At 46.3% G+C, this 26,087-nt stretch overlaps 1 protein-coding gene across 1 annotated transcript in view; it reads right to left on the bottom strand.

Moving 5' to 3' along the window:
• The window catches only part of CDH13 (cadherin 13), a 902,416-nt gene that overhangs the window by 139,476 nt on the left and 736,853 nt on the right, over nt 1-26,087 (bottom strand). The window contains exon 8 of the mRNA XM_073605913.1: nt 23,458-23,598. Within this exon, the coding sequence (XP_073462014.1) occupies nt 23,458-23,598 (141 nt within the window). The remainder of the gene's footprint in view (nt 1-23,457; nt 23,599-26,087) is intronic.

The following is a 26,087-nucleotide window of genomic DNA, read 5'->3' as shown; positions in this document are numbered from 1 at the left end:
CTATTCACATTGCTGACTTATTTCTTGGGACCCAACAACCCTTATGCCCCGCACACACGATCGGACATTCCAACAACAAAATCCATGGATTTTTTCCGACGGATGTCGGCTCAAACTTGTCTTGCATACACATGGTCACACAAATATTGTCGGAAATTCCAAACGTCCAGAACGCGGTGACGTACAACATGAAGGACGACCCGAGAAAAATGAAGTCCAATACCCAGCGCCGCTCTTCTGCTTGATTCCGAGCATGCGTGGAACTTTGTGCGTCGGAATTGTGTACACACGATCGGAATTTACGAGAACGGATTTTGTTGTCGGAAAATTTGAGATCCAGATCTCAAATTTTGTTTGTTGGAAAATGTCCGATGGAAAATGTCCGATGGAGCCCACACACGGTTGGAATTTCCGACAACGAGCTCCCATTGAACATTTGTTGCAGGAAATTCCGACCGTGTGTACGCGGCATTAGCGTTCACTCACATATTGTCACATTTTTCACTATTGTCACTTATTAGTTTTGTTTGTAGAGTGCAGATCTCTTATTTTATTGTCTATTTTTGTGTCTATCTCACCACAGAGCTGCTGCAATTTTTAGGGATTTTTTTAGGACACAGCGCAGTTTATTTTTTCTACACGTTTATAACTGAACCGGAACTCGCAGAATTTTTGCAAAGAAAGTTGATCCTTAGTCATGCAATGCGGAATTTCTGCAATTGTACAACAAACCTGTGAAACCCGGCAAGTCCAGCAATAGCTTAGCAAGTCATTTTTCAAACTTGCAGCACAATTGCTCCCTCCCTACCTGGGTTGTCCGCCGCAATGTCGTAGTCCCGCTATAAGTCGCTGATCGCCGCCATTACTAGTAAAAAAAAAAAATTATAAAAAAAAAAAAATCTTTTCCCTAGTTTGTAGACGCTATAACGTTTGCGCAAGCCAATCAATATACGCTTATTGGGATTTTATTTTACCAAAAATATGTAGCATTTTGGCCTAAATTGATGAAGAAATTTGATTTTTTTTTGCATCTTTTTTATTGGATGTTTTATAGCAGAAAGTAAAAAATATTGTTGTTTTTTTCTTTTCAAAATTGTCCGATTTGTCCGCCACAAAATCGTTGAAAGCCGCCATTACTAGTAAAAAAAATAAAAAGAAATGCCTAAAATCTATCCCCCAGTTTGTAGACTCTATAACTTCTGTGCAAACCACTCAATATACGCTTAGGCTCGGTTCACACTGGGGCGACTTGGGATCCGACTTGTACGCCCTCAAGTCGCCCCAAGTCGCCCCAAGTCGCTTTGCATTTAGATTACAATTGTAGTGAATTGAACCGTCTTAACTGACACTACTGAAGTCGCTCCGACTTCAAAAAAGGTTCCTGTACTACTTCTATCCGACTTGTAGGCGACTTGTACCCATTCAACTCAATGTAAGTCGCCTGCAAGTCGGATCTCTCAAGCGACTTTGCAGAGAAAACCCCTCCCTCCCCCCCTCCCTCCCAGAGAGGTGATTGGCCACAGGCGAAGTCGCCTGTCATGGAGGCGACTTCAAGTCGCCTCGTAATTTGCCGAAGTCGCGCTGAAGTCGCGCTAAAGTCGCGCTGAAGCCGCGTTGAAGTCGCGGTACAAAGTCGCGCTAAAGTCGTGTTGCCCATGTGTGAACCGACCCTTATTGCGATTTTTATTTATTAATTTTGTTATTTTTTTTTTTTACCAAAAATATGTAGAATACATATCGGCCTAAACTGAGGAAGAAAATTGTTTTTTTTTAAAAAATTGGGATATTTATTATAGCAAAATATTGTGTTTTTTTTTTTTGTTTTTTTTCAAAATTGTTGCTCTTCTCTAAAAAAAAAAAAAAAATTTTTTTATATATTTTTTGGGGATATTATAGCAAAAACGTAAAAATAATGCGTTTTTTTCAAAATTGTCACTTTTTTTTGTTTATAGAGCAAAAAATAAAGACCGCAGAGGCGATCAAATTTGTGGGGAAAAAAAAGGACATCAATTTTATTTGAGCACAGCCTCGCAGGACCGCGCAATTGTCAGTTAAAGTGACGCAGTGCCGTATCGCAAAAAAATAGCCTGGTCGTAAATCTTCTGGAGCTTAAGTTGTTAAAAATAGGTAAGTATACAGATTTTTTTTTTTTTTTTTTTTTTTTATACAAGTTTGGCAGGATAATATTGTGTTTTGGGGTTTATTACAATTATAAGTCTATGAGTTGATCACGACACGTGCGGCTAAAATCACAACCGCTGATGGACGGCGTTCTGTGGGGTGTACGGCCCTTTCATTCTTTCGGTATAATTATATAACGGCAGAGAAATTCCAGCAATTATTGGAAAGGCCGCGGAGTGTCCGAAGGATTTTTTTTTTTTTTTTTTTAATAAGAACGTCAGGATTTCAAGGGTGCAAATTTCACCCAATGGGCATTTCTACATCTTCACTGGATCCTGCTGGACTTTGGATTAGCGGTGGATCTTCTCTCCCGCGGTCGGGTCAGAGGTCCTGCTGGACTGTGGATTAGCGGTGGATCTTCTCTCCCGCGGTCGGGTCAGAGGACGGTGTTTCTCAGGACACATTCATGTCTCGGGAGTAGAAATATTGAATGCTGCGCTCCGTCAGGCAGAAGTGACATTGGCTGTGCTGAGGTTCTGCAGACCCCCCCCCCATCCCCCCATCTTCGGCAAGCAGAAAGCACCAAATATCACATTTATACTGAGACTGTATGGAAAACAAATCCAACCCATTCAGCTTAACCAGTACCGGGCACTTTCACCCCCCCCTTGCTACCAGCGCTGTCACATTTTGAATGACAATTGCGCGGTCATGCTACACTGTACACATATGACATTTTTATCATTTTTTTGAGACAGATAGAGCTTTCTTTTGGTGGTATTTAATCAGCACTGGGGTTTTTTAGATTTTTTTTGTCTATATAAACAAAAAAAGACAGAAATAATTAAAAAAAAAAAAACATTTCTGTTATAGTATTTTGTAAATAAGTAATTTTTCTTCTTCTTTGCACTAATGAAGCTGCACTGATGGACACTAAAGTGGGCATTGATGAGGCTGCACTGATGGGCACTAATAGGCGGTACTGATAAACTGCATAAGTAGAGCCGATAACCGGCTGTAAATAAGTAATTTTTCTTCTATACTGATGTGCGCTGATGAGGCTGCACTGACTGGCACTAAAAAGACTGCACTGATGTGCATTGATGAGGCAGCACTGATGTGCATTGATGAGGCTGCACTAACGAGGCAGCACTGACAGGGCTGCTCTGATGAGGCGGCACAGATGGGCACTAATAGGAGGTACTGATGAACTGCATAAGGAGACACAATAACCGGCTATAAATAAGTACATTTTCTTCTATACCGATGTGCACTGATAAGGCTGCACTGATGGGCACTAATGAGGCTGCACTGATGGGCACTAATGAGGCTGCACTGATGGGCACTAATGAGGCTGCACTGATTGGCACTAATGAGGCTGCACTGATGGGCACTAAGGAGGCTGCACTGATGGACACTAATGAGGCTGCACTGATGGACACTAATGAGGCTGCATTGATGGACACTAATGAGGCTGCATTGATGGACACTAATGAGGCTGCACTGATGGGCACTAATGAGGCTGCACTGATGGACACTAATGAGGCTGCATTGATGGACACTAATGAGGCTGCACTGATGGACACTAATGAGGCTGCACTGATGGACACTAATGAGGCTGCAGTGATGGGCACGAATGAGGCTGCATTGATTGGTACTAAAAAGGCTGCACTGATAAGGCTGCACTGATTGGCAATAATGAGGCTGCACTGATTGGCAATAAAAAGGCTGCACTGATGTACATTGATGAGGCTGCACTGATGGACACTAATGAGGCTGCACTGATGGACACTAATGAGGCTGCAGTGATGGGCACGAATGAGGCTGCATTGATTGGTACTAAAAAGGCTGCACTGATAAGGCTGCACTGATTGGCAATAATGAGGCTGCACTGATTGGCAATAAAAAGGCTGCACTGATGTACATTGATGAGGCTGCACTAACTAGTCGGCACTGACAGGGCTGCTCTGATGAGGTGGCACAGATGGGCACTAATAGGTGGTACTGATAAACTGCATAAGGAGAGATGATAACTGGCTATAAATAAGTACATTTTCTTTTATACTGATGTGAGCTGATGAGGCTGCACTGATGGGCATGAATGAGGCTGCACTGATGGACACTAATGAGGCTGCATTGATTGGCACTAAAAAGGCTGCACTGATAAGGCTGCACTGAAGGTCACTGATGAGGCGGCAGCGATGGGCACTAAAGTGGGCAATGATGATGCTGCACTGATGGTTACTCATGAGGAGGCACCGACAAGGCTGCATTGATGAAGCTGCACTGATGGAGACTGACGGGCACTGATGAGGAGGCACTGACAAGGCTGCAATGATGAGGCGGAACTGATGGGCACTGATGAGGAGGCACTGACAAGGCTGCATTGATGAGGCGGCACTGATGGGCACGGATAGGCGGCACTGACAAGGCTGCACTGAAGGTCACTGATGAAGCGGCAGCGATGGGCACTAAAGTGGGCAATGATGATGCTGCACTGATGGTTACTGATGAGGAGGCACTGAAGAGGTGGCACTGATGGGCACTGATAGGCAGCACTGATAAGCTGAACTGATGGAAACTGATGGGCACTGATAGGCGGCACTGACAAGGCTGCATTGATGAGGCGGCACTGATGGGCACGGATAGGCGGCACTGATAAGCTCCATAAGTAGAGCCAATAATCGGTAAAGTCTGATTACATCTGTGACAGGTGTGACAACAGTCCGGCCCCCCTAAAGTTTGAAGGACAGTAAATTGGCCCTATGTTTAGAAATGTTGGGGCTCCCTGATCGAAATGATTCCATAATTTAAAAATCCAGTAAAAAAGGAAAAAAGTAGATCTATAAAAAGCACATTTGGGTTTTACCAATATTATTTTTTTTAAAGGACACATTTTAGGAGATACGATGGAACTTGTAGCAGTTCAACAGTAAAAACAACTTGGAGCGGTGCGGAGTTTGTCAGCCCAGAGGACCGGGTGAGCAGGTAAAGTCTTCCACAGAGTCTGAGGATGACAAGGAAAGGTGGCGCCCGCTGGCCCGTCTCTCAGTGCGGTTCTGATGTTATAGAACACGGCAGGTTCCCCTCACAGGCGTTTGATGTACAGGAGAATTCTCAGACTCAGATGAGGTCAGCTTTCAGATCCGTTTTGTGCTACTAAATCAAAAGCCATCTGCTTCATCAATTACGCTTAAGAGCCTGTTGTGTTATCTGCAGTTCTGCCGATCTCCATCCTCCTCACTACAATGACAAAACCCAGACTAGAGAAGGTGCAACAAAACAAAAACAATGCAAATTTGAAAAAATAAAAATACATCAAAAAATAAAAATACATCCGGAAAAATCATCTTGGTGCTAAACTATTTGAGGACGTGCCAATGATCCAAGCTTACTGCAGATACTACTACTACTACTACTACTACTACTACTACTACTACTACTACTACTACTAATAATAATAATAATAATAATACATTTTGTTTTATATAGTGCCTTTAAAGGTGGCTTCTCAAAGCGCTCTACAGGGAAAACACAAGAAATATACAGAATATAATCCCTTTGGCTCTCATACCCGTTCACCCCTTATGGAGCAGAACGATTTTCATATTTCTGGTATGAGCTTCTTTATTCGGCGATAATTTTAGCATTACTTATAACAATGTAATATATATAAATAAATATCTATATATAGATATATCTATATCTATCTATATATATCTCTATCTATCTATCTATCTATATATATCTCTATCTTTATCTATCTATCTATCTATCTATCTATCTATCTATCTATCTATCTATCTATCTATCTATCTATATCTATCTATCTATCTATATCTATCTATTGATCTATATCTATCTATCTATCTATCTATCTATCTATCTATCTATCTATCTATCTATCTATCTATCTATCTATCTATATTGTTTTTTTAAGGACAAGCAATGCTTTCTTTTTGTGAATATTGACCTGCAACAATGATTGTTTTTGTAATCCTTAGACAATTAAACGTAATAAAACGTAACATAGTTACATAGTTACATAGTAGGTGAGGTCGAAAAAAGACACACGTCCATCAAGTCCAACCTATGTGTGTGATTATGTGTCAGTATTACATTATATATCCCTGTATGTTGCGGTCGTTCAGGTGTTTATCTAATAGTTTCTTGAAACTATCGATACTTCCACTGAGACCACCGCCTGTGGAAGGGAATTCCACATGCTTGCAGTAACGTGTTACTGCTTTGTGCACTGGTGGGCAGTCATGTTGGAACAGGAAGGGGCCGTCCCCAAACTGTTCCCACAAAGTTGGGAGCATGAAATTGTCCAAAATGTCTTGGTATGCTGACGCCTTAAGAGTTCCCTTCACTGGAACTAAGGGGCCGAGCCCAACCCCTGAAAAACAACCCTCCACACCATAATCCCCCCTCCACCAAATGATTTGGGCCAGTGCACAAAGCAAGGTCCATAAAGGCATGGATGAGCGAGTTTAGGGTGGAGGAACTTGACTGGCCTGTACAGAGTCCTGACCTCAACCCAACAGAACACCTTTGGGATGAATTAGAGCGGAGACTGCGAGCCAGGCCTTCTCGTCCAACATCAGTGCCTGACCTCACAAATGCACTTCTGGAAGAATGGTCAAACATTCCCATAGACACCCTCCTAAACCTTGTGTACAGCCTTCCCAGAAGAGTTGAAGCTGTTATAGCTGCAGAGGGTGGGCCAACTCAATATTGAACCCTACGGACTAATGCCCTGTACACACGATCGGAAATTCCGACCGTGTGTGGGCTCCATCACACATTTTCCATCGGATTTTCCGACACACAAAGTTGGAGAGCAGGAGATAAAATTTTCCGACAACAAAATCCGTTGTCGGAAATTCCGATCGTGTGTACACAAATCCGACGCACAAAGTGCCACGCATGCTCAGAATAAATAAAGAGACGAAAGCTATTGACTACTGCCCCGTTTATAGTCCCGACGTACGTGTTTTACGTCACCGCGTTCAGAACGATCGGATTTTCCGACAACTTTGTGTGACCGTGTGTATGCAAGACAAGTTTGAGCCAACATCCGTTGGAAAAAAAATCCTAGGATTTTGTTGTCAGAATGTCCGATCAATGTCCGACCGTGTGTACGGGGCATAAGACTGGGATGGCATTAAAGTTCATGTAAAGGCCGGCGTCCCAATACTTTTGGTAATATAGTGCATCTTTGTTCTCCAATCTCCTAGACCAGAAGTCCCCAAACTTTCTATACAAAGGGCCAGTTTATTGTCCTTTAGACTTTAGGGGGGACTGTGGTCAGCAGGAGAGGAAATTTCCCTGACATCAGTGGGAGTAAATATCACATTTTATCCCAAGTTGCCGAGATTTAAGACACGTCTTCTCTACTGGCGCACCATCTCAATCCTTTAGTTCTGTGCAAACTATATTACAAACCTTAATACCTATATTACACGGCCATCATTTTTTTAGTCTAGCGGGAGCTTCATGCCGAGCTCTGTATTCTACTTTATGAAAATGAATGAACATGTAAAATTTATTACCGTCAAACTATCATCTAAATTCATAAGCTATTTCTCATGTTTCGGAGACATGTGGTCTGTGGTCAGCGGGAGAGGAAATTTTCCTGGCATCAGTGGGAGCAAATATCACCACATTTGGTATTAGCTGGAGGAATAGAGTCCCATTGTTGGTATAATTGGGAGAAATGGGGCCCCATTGTTGGTATCATTGGGAGAAATGGTGCCCAAATGTTGGTGTCAGTGGGAGAAGTGGTGCCCCATTGTTGGTATCATTGGGAGAAATGGTGCCCCATTGTTGGTGTCAGTGGGAGAAGTGGTGCCCCATTGTTGGTGTTAATGGAAGAAGTGGTGCCTCATTGTTGGTGTCAGTGGGAGAAGTGGTGCCCCATTCTTGGTATCATTGGGAGAAATGGTGCCAAATTGTTGGTGTCAGTGGGAGAAGTGGTGCCCCATTGTTGGTGTCAGTGGGAGAAGTGGTGCCCCATTCTTGGTATCATTGGGAGAAATGGTGCCAAATTGTTGGTGTCAGTGGGAGAAGTGGTGCCCCATCGTTGGTGTCAGTTGGCAGAATAGTGTATCAGTGGGAGGAATAGTTCCCCAAGGGCTGGATAAAGGCAAGCAAAGGGCCACAGCTTGGAGACCAATGCCCTAGAAAAATTAGCATTTAACCCATGCAGTGTGGGCACAGCTCCATTGCATGAGAACTTTTGTTTTTTTGCCCAGAGTTGGGCTTTAAGGCATTTAAAAAAGTTCCAGGGTGCAAGGAGCCTTATAGCGTTCTGGCCTCTAACAGAGAAAAGCCTCAGAGCTCCACCATCCTCCACCGTTCTCCACCTTCCTCCACCATCCTCCACCATCCTCCACCATCCTCCAACCATCCTCCACCATCCTCCGCCTTCCTCCAACCATCCTCCAACCACCCTCCACCTTCTCCCGCCTTCCCCGCCATCCTCCACCATCCTCCACCATCCTCCGCCTTCCTCCACCATTCTCCAACCATCCTCCACCATCCTCCGCCTTCCTCCAACCATCCTCCAACCACCCTCCACCTTCTCCCGCCTTCCCCGCCATCCTCCACCATCCTCCACCATCCTCCGCCTTCCTCCACCATACTCCAACCATCCTCCACCTTCTTCCGCCTTCCTCCGCCTTTCTCCACCATCCTCCAACCATCCTCCAAACCATCGTCCGCCTTCCTCCACCATCCTCCAACCATCCTCCAACCATCCTCAACCATCCTCCAACCATCCCCCACCTTCTTCTGCCTTCCTCCGCCATCCTCCACCATCCTCCAACCATCCTCCGCCATCCTCCAACCATCCTCCAACCATCCTCCAACCACCCCCCACCTTCTTCCGCCTTCCTCTGCCATCCACCATCCTCCAACCATCCTCCAACCATCCTTCAACCATCCCCCACCTTCCCCCGCCATCCTCCACCATCCTCCACCATCCTCTGCCTTCCTCCACCATTCTCCAATCACCCTCCACCTTCTTCCGCCTTCCTCCGCCTTTCTCCACCATCCTCCAACCATCGTCCGCCTTCCTCCGCCATCCTCCAACCATCCTCCACCATTCTCCAATCACCCTCCACCTTCTTCCGCCTTCCTCCGCCTTTCTCCACCATCCTCCAACCATCCTCCAACCATCCTCCGCCATCCTCCACCATCCTCCAACCATCCTCCAACCATCCTCCAACCATCCTCCGCCATCCTCCGCCATCCTCCAACCATCCTCCGCCATCCTCCGCCATCCTCCACTATCCTCCGCCATCCTCCACCATCCTCCACCATCCTCCACCATCCTCCAACCATCCTCCACCATCCTCCGCCTTCCTCCAACCATCCTCCAACCACCCTCCACCTTCTCCCGCCTTCCCTGCCATCCTCCACCATCCTCTACCATCCTCCGCCTTCCTCCACCATTCTCCAACCACCCTCCACCTTCTTCCGCCTTCCTCCGCCTTTCTCCACCATCCTCCAACCATCCTCCAAACCATCGTCCGCCTTCCTCCACCATCCTCCAACCATCCTCCAACCATCCTCAACCATCCTCCAACCATCCCCCACCTTCTTCTGCCTTCCTCCGCCATCCTCCACCATCCTCAAACCATCCTCCACCATCCTCCAACCATCCTCCGCCATCCTCCAACCATCCTCCGCCATCCTCCAACCATCCTCCAACCATCCTCCAACCATCCTCCAACCACCCCCCACCTTCTTCCGCCTTCCTCTGCCATCCACCATCCTCCAACCATCCTCCAACCATCCTTCAACCATCCCCCACCTTCCCCCGCCATCCTCCACCATCCTCCACCATCCTCTGCCTTCCTCCACCATTCTCCAATCACCCTCCACCTTCTTCCGCCTTCCTCCGCCTTTCTCCACCATCCTCCAACCATCCTCCAACCATCCTCCGCCTTCCTCCACCGCCTTGTTCCGAAAACATTTTAAATATATTCCGCACAAAATAATACAGAGTTAAAGAGCAATAAAAGCAACTCATAAACCTCTTATGGAGAACAGGTGCAATCACAATGTGCGGCGCCGGTTTTGCTGACTCGGTATCCAGCCGCACTTTACAGCATTAAACATACATAAAAAGAGATCGGCGCACATCCCAAAATAGAAAAGTACGGTTGCGCTGACAATCCTCCAGCCCATATATCTGAATCCCGAGTCCCTGACCTTATCAATGTTTCAGGAAGTTATGAATAATGATGTGAGCGGGTAAACAAGCCCTGATTTGCTTTGTTCCGGGGCTCTCCAGTGCCTCGCTTTTTACGTCCCAGCTGCGTAACTTTATTAGAGTCCGCAGCCTGTTCATCACCGCGCGGCCTGATGCACGAGCTGTCTGCCCGAATCTGCTGAACTATTTGGTTTCCACCGGAAACGTGATTAAAGATCATTCTTCCTTTTTTTTTTTTTTTTTGTTTCTATGTAGGATATAGTGCCGGGATGGGAGTGCTAAGGGAGTGGGTGCAGCAAGGCAGCAGATTATTACTATTCCTGTCTAAGGCCAGGCCATACAAGCCATTGCAGAGTGTGGCTAAACATCCACTCACAGGCTTTCAGGAGACCCTGTTGTCTTCTTTATGCATGTTTTTGTTTTTTGGTATCTGACAAATGGTAGTTTATAATTGGGCTAATGCACAATTATTCACATTTCTATATAGAAACCAATCAGGAGCAAAACATTTGGCTTGCTGTTGCGGCATTGCCCCATTGACTCGAATGCGGCCTGTAAACTTGGTGTGTTGCGTTAAATTTGCATGTGAACAGCCACCAACTGTTGCTAAACCTTTGATGGGAGTCCAGGGGGCTGTAAAACGATGGCTCCTTTCGCCGGTTTTTGAAGACCCCCCCCCCCCCCTCCTCCCAGCCACCTGTAGAAAGGAAGTGAATAGTACAAAAAACAATTATACAGAAATAACACAAATGGAAATGTGAGAAAGTCCAATGAGTGTGGAGGTCCTGAGAAGGGCCATGTGCGTCAACCACCAAAAGATGACTAATCAAGAGATGGAATACGCTGGCAATGTCCGGTATACGAAGCATCAAGGACGGTACATCTTCAACCAAAAGGGAAAGTATATCTACTCTTACCGGAACCGGTGGACTCGAATGTCAGCGACAACGAGTCATAAAGGCAAGGATGCCAGGGATCGGCAGATCGACAGAACTCCAGGAAACACAGGGCCTCCAGACACGACTCCGAAGGGTGTTATGGACCACCACCAAACCGGACCACAGATGAAGAGAACACCAGGGCTGGATCTTAGGCGTGGAAAGACCGACTGGACCACAAAGGAACCCTCGTCCGGAAAGTTATGCAAAGAAAAGATGCCTCCATATGATGTAGGTCAAAAAATATATTTTTTTTATTTCTAAATGCCGCAGTTGAAGTCCTTTGGGATGAAACGCGTCGGACTTGGCTTTCTGCTTCTCACATTGCCCCTCATTTTTATTCTGTGATCACAGTTTTTATTCTCATTGATGTATGCCGGTTTTTAGAAATAAAAAAAAAAAATGTTTTGACCTACACCATACGGAGGCATCTTTTCATTGCCTAACTTTCCGGACGAGAGTTTCTTTGTGGTCCAGTCGGTCTTTCCATGCCTAAGGTCCAGCCCCGGTGTTCTCTTCAACAGAGGTCTGGTTTGGTGGTGGTCCATAACACCCTTCGTAGTCGTGTCTGGAGGCCCTGGGTTTCTTGGAGCTCTGTCGATCTGCCGATCCCGGCATCCTTGTCTTTATGACTCGTTGTCGTTGACATTCGAGTCCACCTGTCCAGGTAAGAGTAGATATACTTTCCCTTTTTGGTTGAAGATGTACCATCCTTGATGCTCCCTATATCAGACATTGCCAGCGTATTCCATCTCTTGATTAGTCATCTTTTGGTGGTTGACGCACATGGCCCTTCTCAGGACCTCCACACTCATTGGACTTTCTCACATTTCCATTTGTGTTATTTCTGTAGAATTGTTTTTTTGTACTATTCACTTACATATTGGTATATGAGTTCACCTTTCAGCGTTACATTATTTATCATTCACTCTTCAGTATCTTTGTCACATTGTTTATGTAGCAGCTCTTCACCCTTTATTTGAGTTAGCGCAGTCACTTTCCTATTTACACTTGTAGAAAGAAACCATAGACCAGAGGTCTCCCACCCCCGGGGCCACGCACCGGTACCATTCTGTGGTCTGTTAATAACCGGGCCGCACAGCAGGAGGCTTGATCTGTATGGGAATGAAGAGATGCAAGAGCGCTTTACAGTGCCTTGAAAAAGTATTCACACCCCTTGAAAGTTTCCACATTTTGTCATGTTACAACCACAGTAAAGGGGGCTGAATACAAATGCACACCACACTTTGCATGCACCACGTCAACCAACAAAGAATGGGGCTTACTGTTGCGGCACTGCCCCATTGACTCGAATGCTGCCTGTAAACTTGGCGTTTTGCGTTAAATTTACAGGTGAACAGCCTCCTCCAGATGTTGTTAAGCCTTTGATGGGAGGCTAGGGGGCCGTAAAACAATGGCTCAGTTGCCTGTTTCTAACCCACCCCCTCCCTGGCCACCTGCAGGAAAGAAATCATAGACCAAAGGTCTCCTAACCCCCCCCCGGACTGCGGACCGGTACTGTTCTGTGACCTGTTATTAACTGGGCCACACAGCAAGAGGCTTAATCTGTATGGGAATGGAGAGATGCCAGAGCGCATTACCTCTCCGGCAGCTGTCCATTCCTGGCTGCAGTAGGGGGCAGTGTGGTGCATGGTTTACTGCATCACATGGCTCCCTTTTATTGTTTTGTACAAACTTTATTTGAAATGTACAAAACATACGCTTCGTTCGTGGCAATGTCCAGCAGAGCAATGTGCTGTGCTGCTGCACATCACCATGTGATTTGGCACAGTTTACTATGCTTCAATTATGAATGGACACAGAAGTGATTGGTACTGATCACTCGCTGTGTTCGTTCAAACAAGGAAGGTGCCACTAAATGACATATTTACCGGCCCCTTCTACCCTGCTCTCCATCCTGAAACAGCCGATGGGAAAGGAGAGGGGGGAAGCCAGCAGTGCTGGGGGGGGGAGCAACAATAAGAGTAACCTTGACAGGAGGGGCAGCATGTACAGGAACAGATCCCTGTAATTTTCCTCCTGCAGCCGCTCAATGCCAGTGGGAGGGGGGGAAATGGAGGGGATCAATGAATGTATATGCCACCCCCGCCACCCCTCCTGTCCAAGTGTAAAATCTTTTGACGGGCAGGCGGCACAGGTCCCTCTGGAGCATGTGGCCAGGTCGCCATTGCGACCCTGTGACCTGTGTTACTACACCAGTGCAAAGGGAAGAGTGTGCTCACATTCCTGTCCAGTGTCCTGGAGTTTCCCACAGCTTCCCTAAGCCCCATCCAAGTTAACCTACAATAAACTTTAAAAAGGCAACCCCTAGTCCAGGGATATGCAATTGGCGGATCTCCAGCTGTTGCAGAACTACAAGTCCCATGAGGCATAGCAAGACTCTGACGGCCACAAGCATGACACCCAGAGGCAAAGGCATGATGGGACTTGTAGTTTTGCAACAGCTGGAGGTCCGCTAATTGTATATCCCTGACCGAGACTGTTTACTGAGCCATAGGAGTGAATGCTGCTGTTTGCCTGGCTGCTGTTGCACAAAGGCAGAAAGACATGGGCCATAAAACAGCGGCCCTTCCGGGGGGTAAGAAGGGTTGCCACCTATCCGGGATTCGCACGGACAGTCCGGGTTTTGAAACATGTGTTCGGGTTTCAGGTGGACTGAAACACATTATTCAGACTGGGCTGTGGGTACCCAAGTAACCAAGATAGTCACACACAAATCTGTTGCCATCCGGGAGCTGCGGGCAGCTGTCTGGGGGCAGGTTTGGCATCACTTGGGGGGCAGGGCGATGATGTCAGCAAGAGCAATTTGGCCACACCCACTGTTCAATGCATCATGCTATGCGCACCGCATTACTACTCTCCAATAATGTCCCAGGTTGCTAAAGAGTTCGGGTTTGGCTTGAAGAAAAGGTGGTAACCCTAGGGGTAAGCGCTACTCTAGGAAGAGAGTTGGGCTTTGCTGGGGCATCAGTTGATAGGAAATAACAAAACGAATGAGGAACCGAACCTTAAATGCGTCCCATATTTCGATCACTGCAGAACTCGCTGTCAATTTGAGAAGAGCTCATAAGATATTTATAGCAGACGTTCAGAAATGACCCAATCATTCTGGGTGGAATTACCCACGCCTCAACATTTTATCGCAAGTTGCCGAGATTTAAGACACGTCTTCTCTACTGGCGCACCATCGCAATTCTTTAATTCTGTGAAAACTATATTACAAACCTTAATACCTATATTACACGGCCATCATTTTTTTTTTAGGCTAGCGGGAGCTTCATGCCGAGCTCTGTCTTCTACTTTATGAAAATGAATGAACATGTACAATTTATTACCGTCAAACTATCATCTAAATTCATAAGCTATTTCTCATGTTTCAGAGATTCTTGTTGGATTCTCATTTTCTTTGCTTACAAAGAGGGAAAAAAAAAAAAATCTAGTTTCACATTTATCAGTCGGGGGGTAAGAGGAGGAGGTGTCGGTCCTCCATTTCATTCTCTTTAGACTAATAGTCTCCAGACGATTTAAATTCCATTTCCTCAAGGCCATTCAATATGAGTCCGCTTCAAGTGCCCTTAATATACAACCAGACGTGTTCCTTTACTTAAAGGGACAGTTTGGTCACAATTGAATATGAAGCGTCAAGACGCATTGGGGCGTGAACGGCCTTCCTTGCTTGGTGCTCCACTTTTCGACTTTTCGGTGGAGCTGATGTTCGGCCTGATGGACGTCAATTAGGCATTCCTAGGGATGAGGCTATTATTCGCTGGATAGGGGGTGGCAGGCCTCTTGTGGAGCAGAGTGGTTCCTGAAGTGGGACGTCATGCTCGGCTTGATAGAACCCCAGGACATGCTTGTGATACATGCTTGGGGGTAATGAATTGGGTCTCAGGAGTTGGAGGGAGCTAATACGAGATTCAAAATATGTTTTTTTTTATGGCTGCGCACGGATTACCCAGACCTAGGTGGGCTTAATAAGGCTAGGGTGAAGGCTAATCAGGAGGTGGCCCACTTTCTGATGCGGAATGGGGGTTTGGCGGTGAGGCATCGTGAGCAGGAGTTGGAACCCTGAAGGTACTTACGGGGGGGGGGTGACGGCGTTCATTTTGAATGTCGTTGGTATTGACCTGTGGTGTCTTGGGCCTGGAAGATGGTATTCAGAAGGCCCTGCGGGTGTGGAGGTCCGCACAAACCTAAGGCGTCAGGTTTGTGTGGTGGTGGCGGGGTGCAAGGTCCTTTTTAGGTTCATATGGGCACAAAAGGTATGGTGTAGGGACCCGTCTGAGGTACGGCTCCCAGTTGGTGGATGTGTACCTGCTAGTTGTCTCTGAGTTGGTGGTTTTTGCAGCTGGAGGCCTGTGAAGTGACAAGCAGGTACTGTTCTGGGTTTTATGCCTTAGGACCTTGTGGCTCTTTTTCTTTAATAAACTGTCTGGTCTGTTTTTTTTTTTTTTTATGTTATTGATCTGTTAAATATTGGTTATTTATATTTTGCTATGGCAAATTTAACTCCAATTTTGTGGGGTGTGGTCAGTATGAGAAGGGTGGGTTTTTTGGTATAGCAGTTAACAAGCCATATTTGATACCATAGTCATGATAACCAACTACTAAAATTATCAGCTGTGTTCTTTAAAAGCTATTTGATTGTGGTCTGCTCCATGTATCAAATTAGTTTGCAATCTCCGCGCAGCCCTCTGATTGCCATTATTACTGATTGCCTAATACCGCTAATGCGCTGGAGTAACAAAGGACTTGATTTCCAGGGCAGTGATTGGAGTATTAATGCGTAGGCTGTAGAACTGCTACAGTCACTTGTTTCCGAGATGCTGTTGAACATTCTTTCAGAGCGATTCTTTTAATTCCATCTTCACACCCCGTGAACACGTTGCCCGTGACTTTATTATCTGCCTGGCTCACGAGAAGTATTATTTCTTGTTTAATAACTTACCTGAATATTTCTCTGCCTGGATGGGAAGACATTTTTAAAGGGAAACAGTCAATATTCCTGCCTTCCTGCTTATGGATTTTTACACCGATCCACCATAACGTTATGACCATTGAAGATATACAGTGTATGGGGGCGTGGCTAGCGCGCACGGTGGATGGCAGCTTGAGCCCAGTGCTCCGGAGCCCTGAGGGAGACGATCGCGCCTGGAGACAGCACAAGGAACCTCACAGACACACCTGCGGCTCTCACAGATCGACGCCCGCTACCTCGCATACAGGTCGAGGAAGCGACAGGGGGACAGTAAACCAAAAAAATGAATGGCTTACTTCCATCGGTCCCCTCAGGTGGAGGAGGCCAAGATGGCGTCGGCTCTCCGGCCCCCTCCTCCACACCATGCGACAGCCACTACCAGGGGCGGCCCATCCATTAAGGGCGCCACGGGCGCCCCCCCCCTATCCACGCCACCTCCTATATGAGTAATAAATAGATTCATGCATAGCATAAATCTATCCTCGGCCACCGCCACCACCCCCTATTCATGCGTCCGGCCCCTTTCAGGACACCAGGCGTGCGAATTACAGCGGCGGGGTGTATTTTTGAAACACCTGATTACAGCCACAGGCTCTAATAGGCTTCAAAATAGGGTGGACTCGTGGCGCAGAGCATTGCGCTCGGAGCCCACCCAGGTGTGTTAGAAAAGCAAATGAATATTCACTTTTCTAACACTAAATCGCCTCTCCGCCAATCAGGAAGCATGGGTCTGATACCCGTTTCCTGATTGGCCTAAAGGTCAGATGATCCTATGGGACGCCTAGGAGGGGGAGGAGGGGGATGCACGGTGGAAGCCACCGTGATCCACACCACAGGAGGAGGAAGAAAGCTGCCAGACACGCTTCCTAGATGGGGTAAGTGCGGGGCTTTGATGTCCAGACTGTCCCCAAAAGAAAAAACCACCAGCCACCATTGGCCACTACTCTGAGCTCCCGGATGCTGTGACCTGGGCGGATGGCAGTGCTGGGAGATCCTCTCCCAGAGGCTCTTCTCCTCCACACAGTCCTCTGTGTGCAAGCCCAGCCAAGGCATGGATGAGGCTGAACACCGAAGACTCCAGCACAAGGGTGAGTCCTGGAGTTCCTCCAGCTAATACACACTATGAGCTCCAATCCCCCATTGCTAGTTTCCCTACCTCTAACCAGCCCGTGCTGTACACACATCTTAAAGAAATGCTGCTAACTCTGCACCGCTCCTTACATACTGATTTCACTAACCTCACCCACAAATTCTCAGCTGAATTATCTACCATGGGGGACAGAGTTGACCAAGTAGAAAATGTGACAACAGATATCATCACAACTGTTAAAGATTTAACTGATGCAAATGAAGAAAATGAGGAAGAGAGACTTTGGCTCTGTGCAAAAAAATCGCTGATTTGGAGGACCGCCCCAGGCGTAACAACCTAAAACTGAGGAGGATACCTGAGTCAGTGCCCCCTCAGGATCTCATGCAATGTACTAAATAACTTTTCCAATCGCTAGTGCCTGAAATATCTACTCTGGAACTTACTATAGATCGCATACATCGCATATGTAAGCCCTCTTTCCTGCCTGATAAAGTACCTAGGGAGGTACTTACGAGGGGGGCACTTCTTCTCCACCAAGGAACAAATACTGAGGAAGACATGTTCTGTAGGGAAACCCCCATAACCTTATACAAACATACAGATTTATGCTGACCTATCAAAATACACCCTGGATCTCCGCAGGCAGCTTAATACAATTACTAAAACACTTTGCAACAATAACAAAGCTTACAAGTGGAAGCACTCCACCAAGTTATATGTTAAACGCAATGGAGCACTCTCTGCTCTGCAATCTGGTGACTCTGGCTATCAGCACCCCCAATCTCAGCGCTACAGATTAATAGGCTGTTGATATGCAGAGGTGGTGCACACTGGGCAGCAATGCCAACTCAGTCCACCACCAGTCACCAGTTCCATCTTTAAACCTTGCCAGCCCCATTGGAGATGTTCAGTGTATCAATATTCATACGAAGTCCATAATGGTAAAGGTGATTGAAGCCACGTACAGAAAACGGATGGAAGTTTTCATGCCGGAATATAATGAACACAAAGTGAGTTTTGGTCTACTCTGGAAAAACAGCAATAACCGAGTAGACAAAGACTTCACCGGCAAGACTCCGGAGCAGATTACACAAATCAAACCGTTCTGATTAATACTAAGTCAAAGACACGGCGGCTCCGGTGATCAATATCGGCGATGCATTCTCTCCGGGCTGATCCGGCGTATGGGTTTCTTTATTAAGGTCTTGTAGCATTTTGTCTCCGGTAAAAAGTGCTTGTCTTTACAATTGAATATTGCTTTTGTGTAGTTCATAACCTCGCCGAGGCAAATAAACTAAGTCTTTCAGGCTAGAAAAATAACACAAGTTTCGCTTTTCCAACCGCGCCGGGACAGAGCGACGGCAAGATTTTTATTGGGAGTTTTATGGATCTTGGGTGGCGGCTGTCAGTTTCTATCTGTGAAAACGGGATCCAGTTATCTACGGGGGTGGCAGTGCTGAGGGCCGGTTATTACTTTTGTGATGCCCCAGGCAGCCTGTTCACTTGGCAAGTATCGGGGCAGAAAGACGACGATCTGCAATCTTTTCATAATCCAGATTGATTGCGTCTCTGCGGCGGATTAGCTGTTTCAGGATGCTCCACAGATGGCACTGCATCGTATTTCTCAATGTAATTCTATTATATACTTGGTTGTAGGAGGAGAAGCTTGCAGTGAACACCATGCTTATTATATGGCCAGGAAACTGGATATAACATTGTATTTTTTTATATTTAATTGCATGCATACTAAGCAGGGCTTTGTTTTTCAGTGGGAAAGCGGCGCTACACAGTTCCGGCACCTCCAGCACTGAATGTATGTACTGGCATTGGGGTGCGCTGGAGAGAGGGTCTATTCATGCTGGTCACTGAGGACATCTATTGTCACTGGGGGGGGGGTCGTGTAGTGTTGCTGGAAGTGTCTATTGTTGCTGTGGGATCAATGGTTGCGAGGGAGGGGCTGTTTTGCTGAAGGAGTTACTGTTGCTGGTGGGGGATCTTTTGTGGATGGCTGCTGGGGGATCTGCCATTGCTGGAGAGGATCTATTGTCGCTGGAGGAACTATTGTTGCTTTTGGACTTACTGTTGCTGGGGAAAGCTATTGTTGCTGGTGGAAGATTTTGTTGCTGGGAGGTCTTTTGTTTCTGGGGAAATCTATTGTTGCTGTGGGACCTACTGTTGTTGGGGAAGCTATTGTTGCTGGGGAGTGGGTCTACTGTTGCTGGGGGGATCTATTGTTTTTAGGGGTGATCTATTGTTGCTGTGGGGCCTACTGTTTCTGGGGAAAGCTATCGTTGCTGGGGAAAGCTACTGTTGCTGGTGGAATCTATTGTTGCTGTGGGACCTGCTGTTATTGGGGAAGCTATTGTTGCTAGGGGTGGTGGGGGGATGTAATTGTTTCTGGGGGTTGCTGTGAGACCTAATGTTTCTGGGGAAAGCTATTTTTGCTAAGGGTACCTATTGATGCTGGTGAGGGTTTATTATTGCTGGGGTGGATCTTTTATTGCTGGGGGGGGGGGGTGTATTGTACCTGTGGAGAATCTATTGTTGCTGGTGGAAGCTATTGTTGCTGGAGGGTCTTTTGTTTCTGGGGGAATTTATTGTTGCTGTGGGACCTACTGTTGTTGGGGAACCTATTGTTGCCTGGGGGGGATCTTCTGTAGCTGGAGGATCTATTGTTTCTGGGGGGGGAACAATTGTTGCTGCAGTACCTACTGTTTCCGGGGGAAAGCTACTGTTGCAGGTGGAAGCTATTGTTGCTCGGGGGGTGGGGGCTATTGTTTCTGGGGGGAATCTATTGTTGCTTTGGGACCTACTGTTGTTGGGGACAGCTATTGTTGCTGGGGGGTCTATTCTTGCTGGGGAGGATCTATTATTGCTTGGGGGGGGGGGTCTATTGTTGCTGTATAGGACCTACTGGGGAAAACTATTGTTGCTGGTGGATGCTTTTGTTGCTGGGGGTATTTTTGAATTGCTGTTGGGAGGGGGGATCTATATTTGTCTGTCTTTTTTGGGGAGGTCTGACGGAAGTGGGGAGAGGGTAATTGTTCCCCCCCCCCCCCCCCGAAATGTGCCAAATGTGGCACCGGGGGTGGAGGGATGGGGTGGGTAGGAGACAGATAAGCGGAGCTTCCACTTTTGGGTGGAACTCCGCTTTAAAAGAAAGTAACATTTTTTGGCAGGATCAACAGGTATTTTCTGTACTTGCTAAAAATGTTCCTGGAAAACAAAACGAATGCAGCCACAACATCAAAGGACTGGTAAGATGCAAGATATTATATTTTTGTTTTAGGGTGGTAAAATATGCAGCCACTTGCACAGATGGGGGAGCTGGCTCCTCTCCTTCCATCACTCAGCACTGTGTATGGGAATGTCAGTCTCTCCAGCCCGGTGGAAAGGCCCATGCCTTCTCCAGATCTGTGTCTGCTGGCCGCTCCCCATTCCTATTTTAGCAAGTAGTGCTACAGTCTTCTCCTGGCTGTGTATACAGCCTTCTTTAGATGGTGGACCGTGGTTCACACCTGGACTGTTAGCCTGCCAGTCTGCAGCACTAGATCCCCGCTGCACTACCATAATTGTCATCTTCAGCAAGTTCCTCCATCCAGCTCAAGCTCCCTGCAGAACGTTCTTCTTCAAGCTCTGGCTCCCTGCCTACCTGGCTGTAAGGACTTTTCCATCCAATATACTTTTCTACCAATCTACGGGTTCACTTTGATGAATAACAACTCTGATGGGGACACAGCACTTGCTCTATGGGGGCATTCTGATGGGGACACCTGATGTAAGGGGTACTCTGATGGGGACACTTGATGTAAGGGGTACTCTGATGGGGGGACCTGATGTAAGGGGTACTCTGATGGGGACACCTGATGTAAGGGGTACTCTGATGGGGGGACCTGATGTAAGGGGTACTCTGATGGGGGGACCTGATGTAAGGGGTACTCTGATGGGGGGACCTGATGTAAGGGGCACTCTGATGGGGGGACCTAATGTAAGGGGCACTCTGATGGGGGGACCTAATGTAAGGGGCACTCTGATGGGGGGACCTAATGTAAGGGGCACTCTGATGGGGGGACCTAATGTAAGGGGCATTCTGATGGGGGGACCTAATGTAAGGGGCATTCTGATGGGGGGACCTGATGTAAGGGGCACTCTGATGGGGGGACCTGATGTAAGGGGTACTCTGATGGGGACACCTGATGTAAGGGGTACTCTGATGGGGACACCTGATGTAAGGGGTACTCTGATGGGGACACCTGATGTAAGGGGTACTCTGATGGGGACACCTGATGTAAGGGGCACTCTGATGGGGACACCTGATGTAAGGGGTACTCTGATGGGAACACCTGATGTAAGGGGTATGGTCATAGGGACACCTGATGTAAGGGGTACTCTGATGGGGACACCTGATGCAAAGGGTACTCTGATAGGGACACCTGATGTAAGGGGTACTCTGATGGGGACACCTGATGTAAGGGGTACTCTGATGGGGACACCTGATGTAAGGGGGTACTCTAATGGGTTGAACTGATGTAATAACTGTTGAAATGCTATGGAAATTGTACATTTCTCATTTTTCGATAAACATACAATAACTACAGTCTTTCTGGGTCAATGGAGCGCAAATAAAGTGCATGATATATGGGGGTGGGGGGGTTGCATTGTGGAGTGGAGGGGGTGGCAAGAGGATGGTTGGGGAGGGGAGCACCAATATACACCTTCACCTGAGTAGACAAAAGTCCTTGCACCAGTGTTCACAACCACTTTAACATTCTTTTGCTATTTTCACCCAGTCCTGTTCTCCCACCAGCATTCTCGCCTAGGCAAGAATGACATGTCTCTGCTCCCTGAGCCTCCTGGAACACCATGGCGCCTATATCCCAGAAGCCTGCAGGAGTAGGGACTCACAGCGGATGGTAGGTGGAGCTGATAGAGGCTGTTTGCCCTAACCTGGAAGAGGCAGCTGATGACCGAGGAGGACCAAAATGGTGGCACAGGACCTGGGCTGCTGCACCGGATTGTATGGCAACAGGATCACGCAGGATCTGCTGGGCAGGTAAGCATCTGATTTAACGACTGCAGAGCATGACAAGTACATGGGGGGAGAAAAAATCAGAGGGGGAGTGAAGTTCCTCTTCAAGGGCTTGTGATTTCCTGCACTTGACGTGCATAGACAATAAAATTCAGGCCAGCAGATTCCCATTGACTTCAAAGATGTAGTGTGGATGGCAGTTTAGAGAATGTGTTTTACTTGCTTTGCGTTCCTTTAGACCCAACAGTTACTGTTGAGGTGCTGGGGTTGAGGTAATGTTGAGGACATTAAGCACCACTCAAAAACCTATGACTTATCACGAAATGCAGAAGCCCAGGTTTCGTTTCTACAAGCTTGTCCATGGTTGCCATCCACAAATTGTAACAAGGAGAACCACACAAAGTAAACCAATATGAAAATAGTTTTTACTGCTGCATCCAATAGTACTCCTGCACACCAACATGGTCTCCACCCATAACCACTCCGTCTAAGGAGAAGCAGTTCCAGATGGGGAACTTACAGTTACAGTGCTGCGGGAAACTGGTTGCATGGATAGAGAACCAGCTGGAGTGAAAAGGTAAGTAATACAGTCTCTTCTTAAACCCCCTAGACCAGTGAACCTTGGCACCCCAGTTGTTTCGGAACTACATTTCCCATGATGCTTATGTACTCTGCAGTGTAGTTGAACATCATGGGAAATGTAGTTCCAAAACATCTGGGGTGCCAAGGTTCGCCATCACTGCCCTGGACTTAATAAGTATTTATCTCTTGCAGTGGAGGGTGGGCACTGTGAGGATTTTTTTTTGTGTGCCCAGAGTTGGGGTTTCAAGTCTGTTTTGTAATGTGGATTGTTACCATTCCTCACGTATTCCAACAAATAGCACTGGAGTAAAAGCCTGAGGATTGCATTTCCACTAAAAGAAAAAAAAAGGTATTCTAAGGCATTTCTAGGAGCAAAATTGTTACAAAAATAACAACATACTGATTATAAAGAGAAAAAAGGCCCACAGCTGTAACTTCACATTAAATTCCCGAAAAACAAATATAAACAGCTCCTACCTCTTTCTTTGTGAACTCCGGTGGGTGGTCATTCTTGTCATCGATGACAATGGTTGCGGTGGCCGTGCCGATTAATCCAACATCCATCCCGGCCATGTCTTTGGCCTCCACTATTAATTCATACTGCGGAGCTGTTAACGTCTGACAAAAAAATAAAAAAATATTAGGTTATTGTTTACTCATCGTAGACATCTTGCAAGTGTAGTTTTTTAAAACACTATTCAAAATGTTTTCTTAAATCTGCAAAAAACCTAAAACCCAATAAAAAAAATCTGCATGAAGTAATTACTCTTGGATTGTCCAATGCTGACCACCAATCACTTAAAGCCGATACTGAAAAATGATGGCTGAAGTAAATCACATGTGATGGATTTTGTGGGAGATAGGTGTGAACAAAATGGGATAAGTTCTCTTTTCAGGAGATGTGGCAGACCCAGCAAAATGTCTGCAGACAAACTGGCCAAATATAGCAATTTTGTTCATCCGTTCACCAAACTGCAAACAGACTGGGTTCAGGTTGAACTCATGTTCAATCCGAACCTCGAGCTTATCCTTGGTGGTTGAACTCATGTTCAATCCAAACCTCAAGCTTATCCCTCTTAAGCTTATCTCTGGTGGCTTAACACATCTTCATTTCGATTCCCAAGCTTCAATGCAAACCTCAAGCTTATCCCTGATGGTTTAGCTCACGTTCAATCCGAACCTCAAGCTTATCCCTGGTGGTTGAACACATGTTCATTCTGAACCTCAAGCTTCAGTCCAAACCTCAAGATTATCCCTGATGGTTTAGCTCACGTTCAATCCGAACCTCAAGCTTATCCCTAGTGGTTGAACTCATGTTCATTCCGAACCTCAAGCTTATCCCTGGTGGTTGAACTTATGTTCAATCCAAACCTCAAGCTTATCCCTGGTGGTTGAACTTATGTTCAATCCAAAGCTCAAGCTTATCCCTGGTGGTTGAACTCATGTTCAATCCAAACCTCAAGCTTATCCCTGCTGGTTGAACTCATTTCAATCCAAACCTCAAGCTTATCCCTAGTGGATGAACTCATGTTCAATCCAAACCTTAAACTTATCCTCGGTGGTTGAACTCATATTGAATCTGAAGAACCATAAGCTTATCTCTAGTGGCTGAACACATGTTTGTTCCGAACCTCAAGCTTCAATCCAAACCTCCAGCTTATCCCTGATGGTTTAGCTCACATTCAATCCGAACCTCAAGCTTATCCCTGGTGGTTGAACATATGTTCATTCCAAACCTCGAGCTTCAATCCAAACCTCAAACTTATCTCTGATGATTCACCTCACGTTCAATCCGAACCTCAAGCTTATCCCTAGTGGTTGAACTTATGTTCATTCCGAACCTCAAGCTTATCCCTGGTGGTTGAACTCATGTTCAATCCAAAACTCAAGCTTACTCCGGGTGAGTCCGTTTGGTGAATAGGGTTAGGTCTTCATATATAGAGATGAGCTAAGTGATTTTTGGAGTTTGGTAGAGTTAAGTGTTGGAAAGGGATAGGTAATTTAGGGGTAGAGTTTACTTTCTTTGTTCAGGAGGGTTGGGTGTTGGAGAAGGAGGGGTATTTTAGGGGTAGGGTTTATTTTCAAGCTTCTGGAGGGTTAAATGTTGGGGATGGTTGGATAATTTAGGAGTAGGGCTTAATTTTAAGTTTCAGGAGGGTTAAGTGTTGGGGAGGGAGGAGTAATTTAGAGACAGGATTTAATGTCAGGGTTCAAGAAGGTTAAGCCTAGAAAAAGGGGTATTTTAGGGATAGAGTTGAATTTTAGAGTTTTGGATTGTTAAGTGTTGGAAAGGGAGGGGTATTTTAGGGATAGGGTTTAATTTCAGGGTTCTGGAGGTGTTAAGTGCTGGGGAGGGTTGGATAATTTAGGGGTGAGGTTTAATTTTAAGGTTCTAGAGGTGATAAGTGTTGGGGAGGGTTGAATCATTTAGGGGTAGGGTTTAATTTCAGGGTTCTGGAGGCATTAAGTGTTGGGGAGGGTTAGATAATTTAGGGGTAGGGTTTAATTTCAGGGTTCTGGAGGAGTTAAGTGTTGGGGAGGGCAGAATAATTGTTGGGGAGGGCAGAATAATTTAGGGGTAGGGTTTAATTTTAGGGTTCTGGAGGTGTTAAGTTTTAAGGAGGGTTGAATAATTTAAGGGTAGGGTTTAATTTCAGGGTCCTGGAGGAGTTAAGTGTTGGGGAGGGCAGAATAATTGTTGGGGAGGGCAGAATAATTTAGGGGTAGGGTTTATCTTAGGGTTCTGGAGGCGTTAAGTGTTGGGGAGGGTTAGATAATGTAGGGGTGAGGTTTAATTTCAGGGTTCTGGGGGATTAAGTGATGGAGAGGGAGGGGTAATTTAGGGGTAGGGTTTAATTTTAGGGTTCAAGAGGGTAAAGTGTAGAAGAGGGATGGGTATTTAATGGTAGAATTACATTTTAGATTTCTGGAGGGTTAAGTGTTGGGGAGGGAGGGGTTATTTAGGCGTAAAGTTTAATTTTAGTGTTCGGGGAGTGGGGGGGTAAATTGTGAGGCACAGCCTATAGACCAATGGGTGTGGGTGATATTTTAGTATATATGTTATCACAGTTGACACCACCGCACCAAAAGGTACCTGGCGCTGGGAC

The sequence above is a fragment of the Aquarana catesbeiana genome, linkage group LG11 (genome assembly GCF_042186555.1).
Source record: "Aquarana catesbeiana isolate 2022-GZ linkage group LG11, ASM4218655v1, whole genome shotgun sequence".
In the NCBI taxonomy this organism is placed as follows: domain Eukaryota; kingdom Metazoa; phylum Chordata; class Amphibia; order Anura; family Ranidae; genus Aquarana; species Aquarana catesbeiana.
The sequence above is the reverse complement of the archived record's forward strand: the minus strand, read 5'-3'. Positions and strand labels throughout refer to the sequence as shown.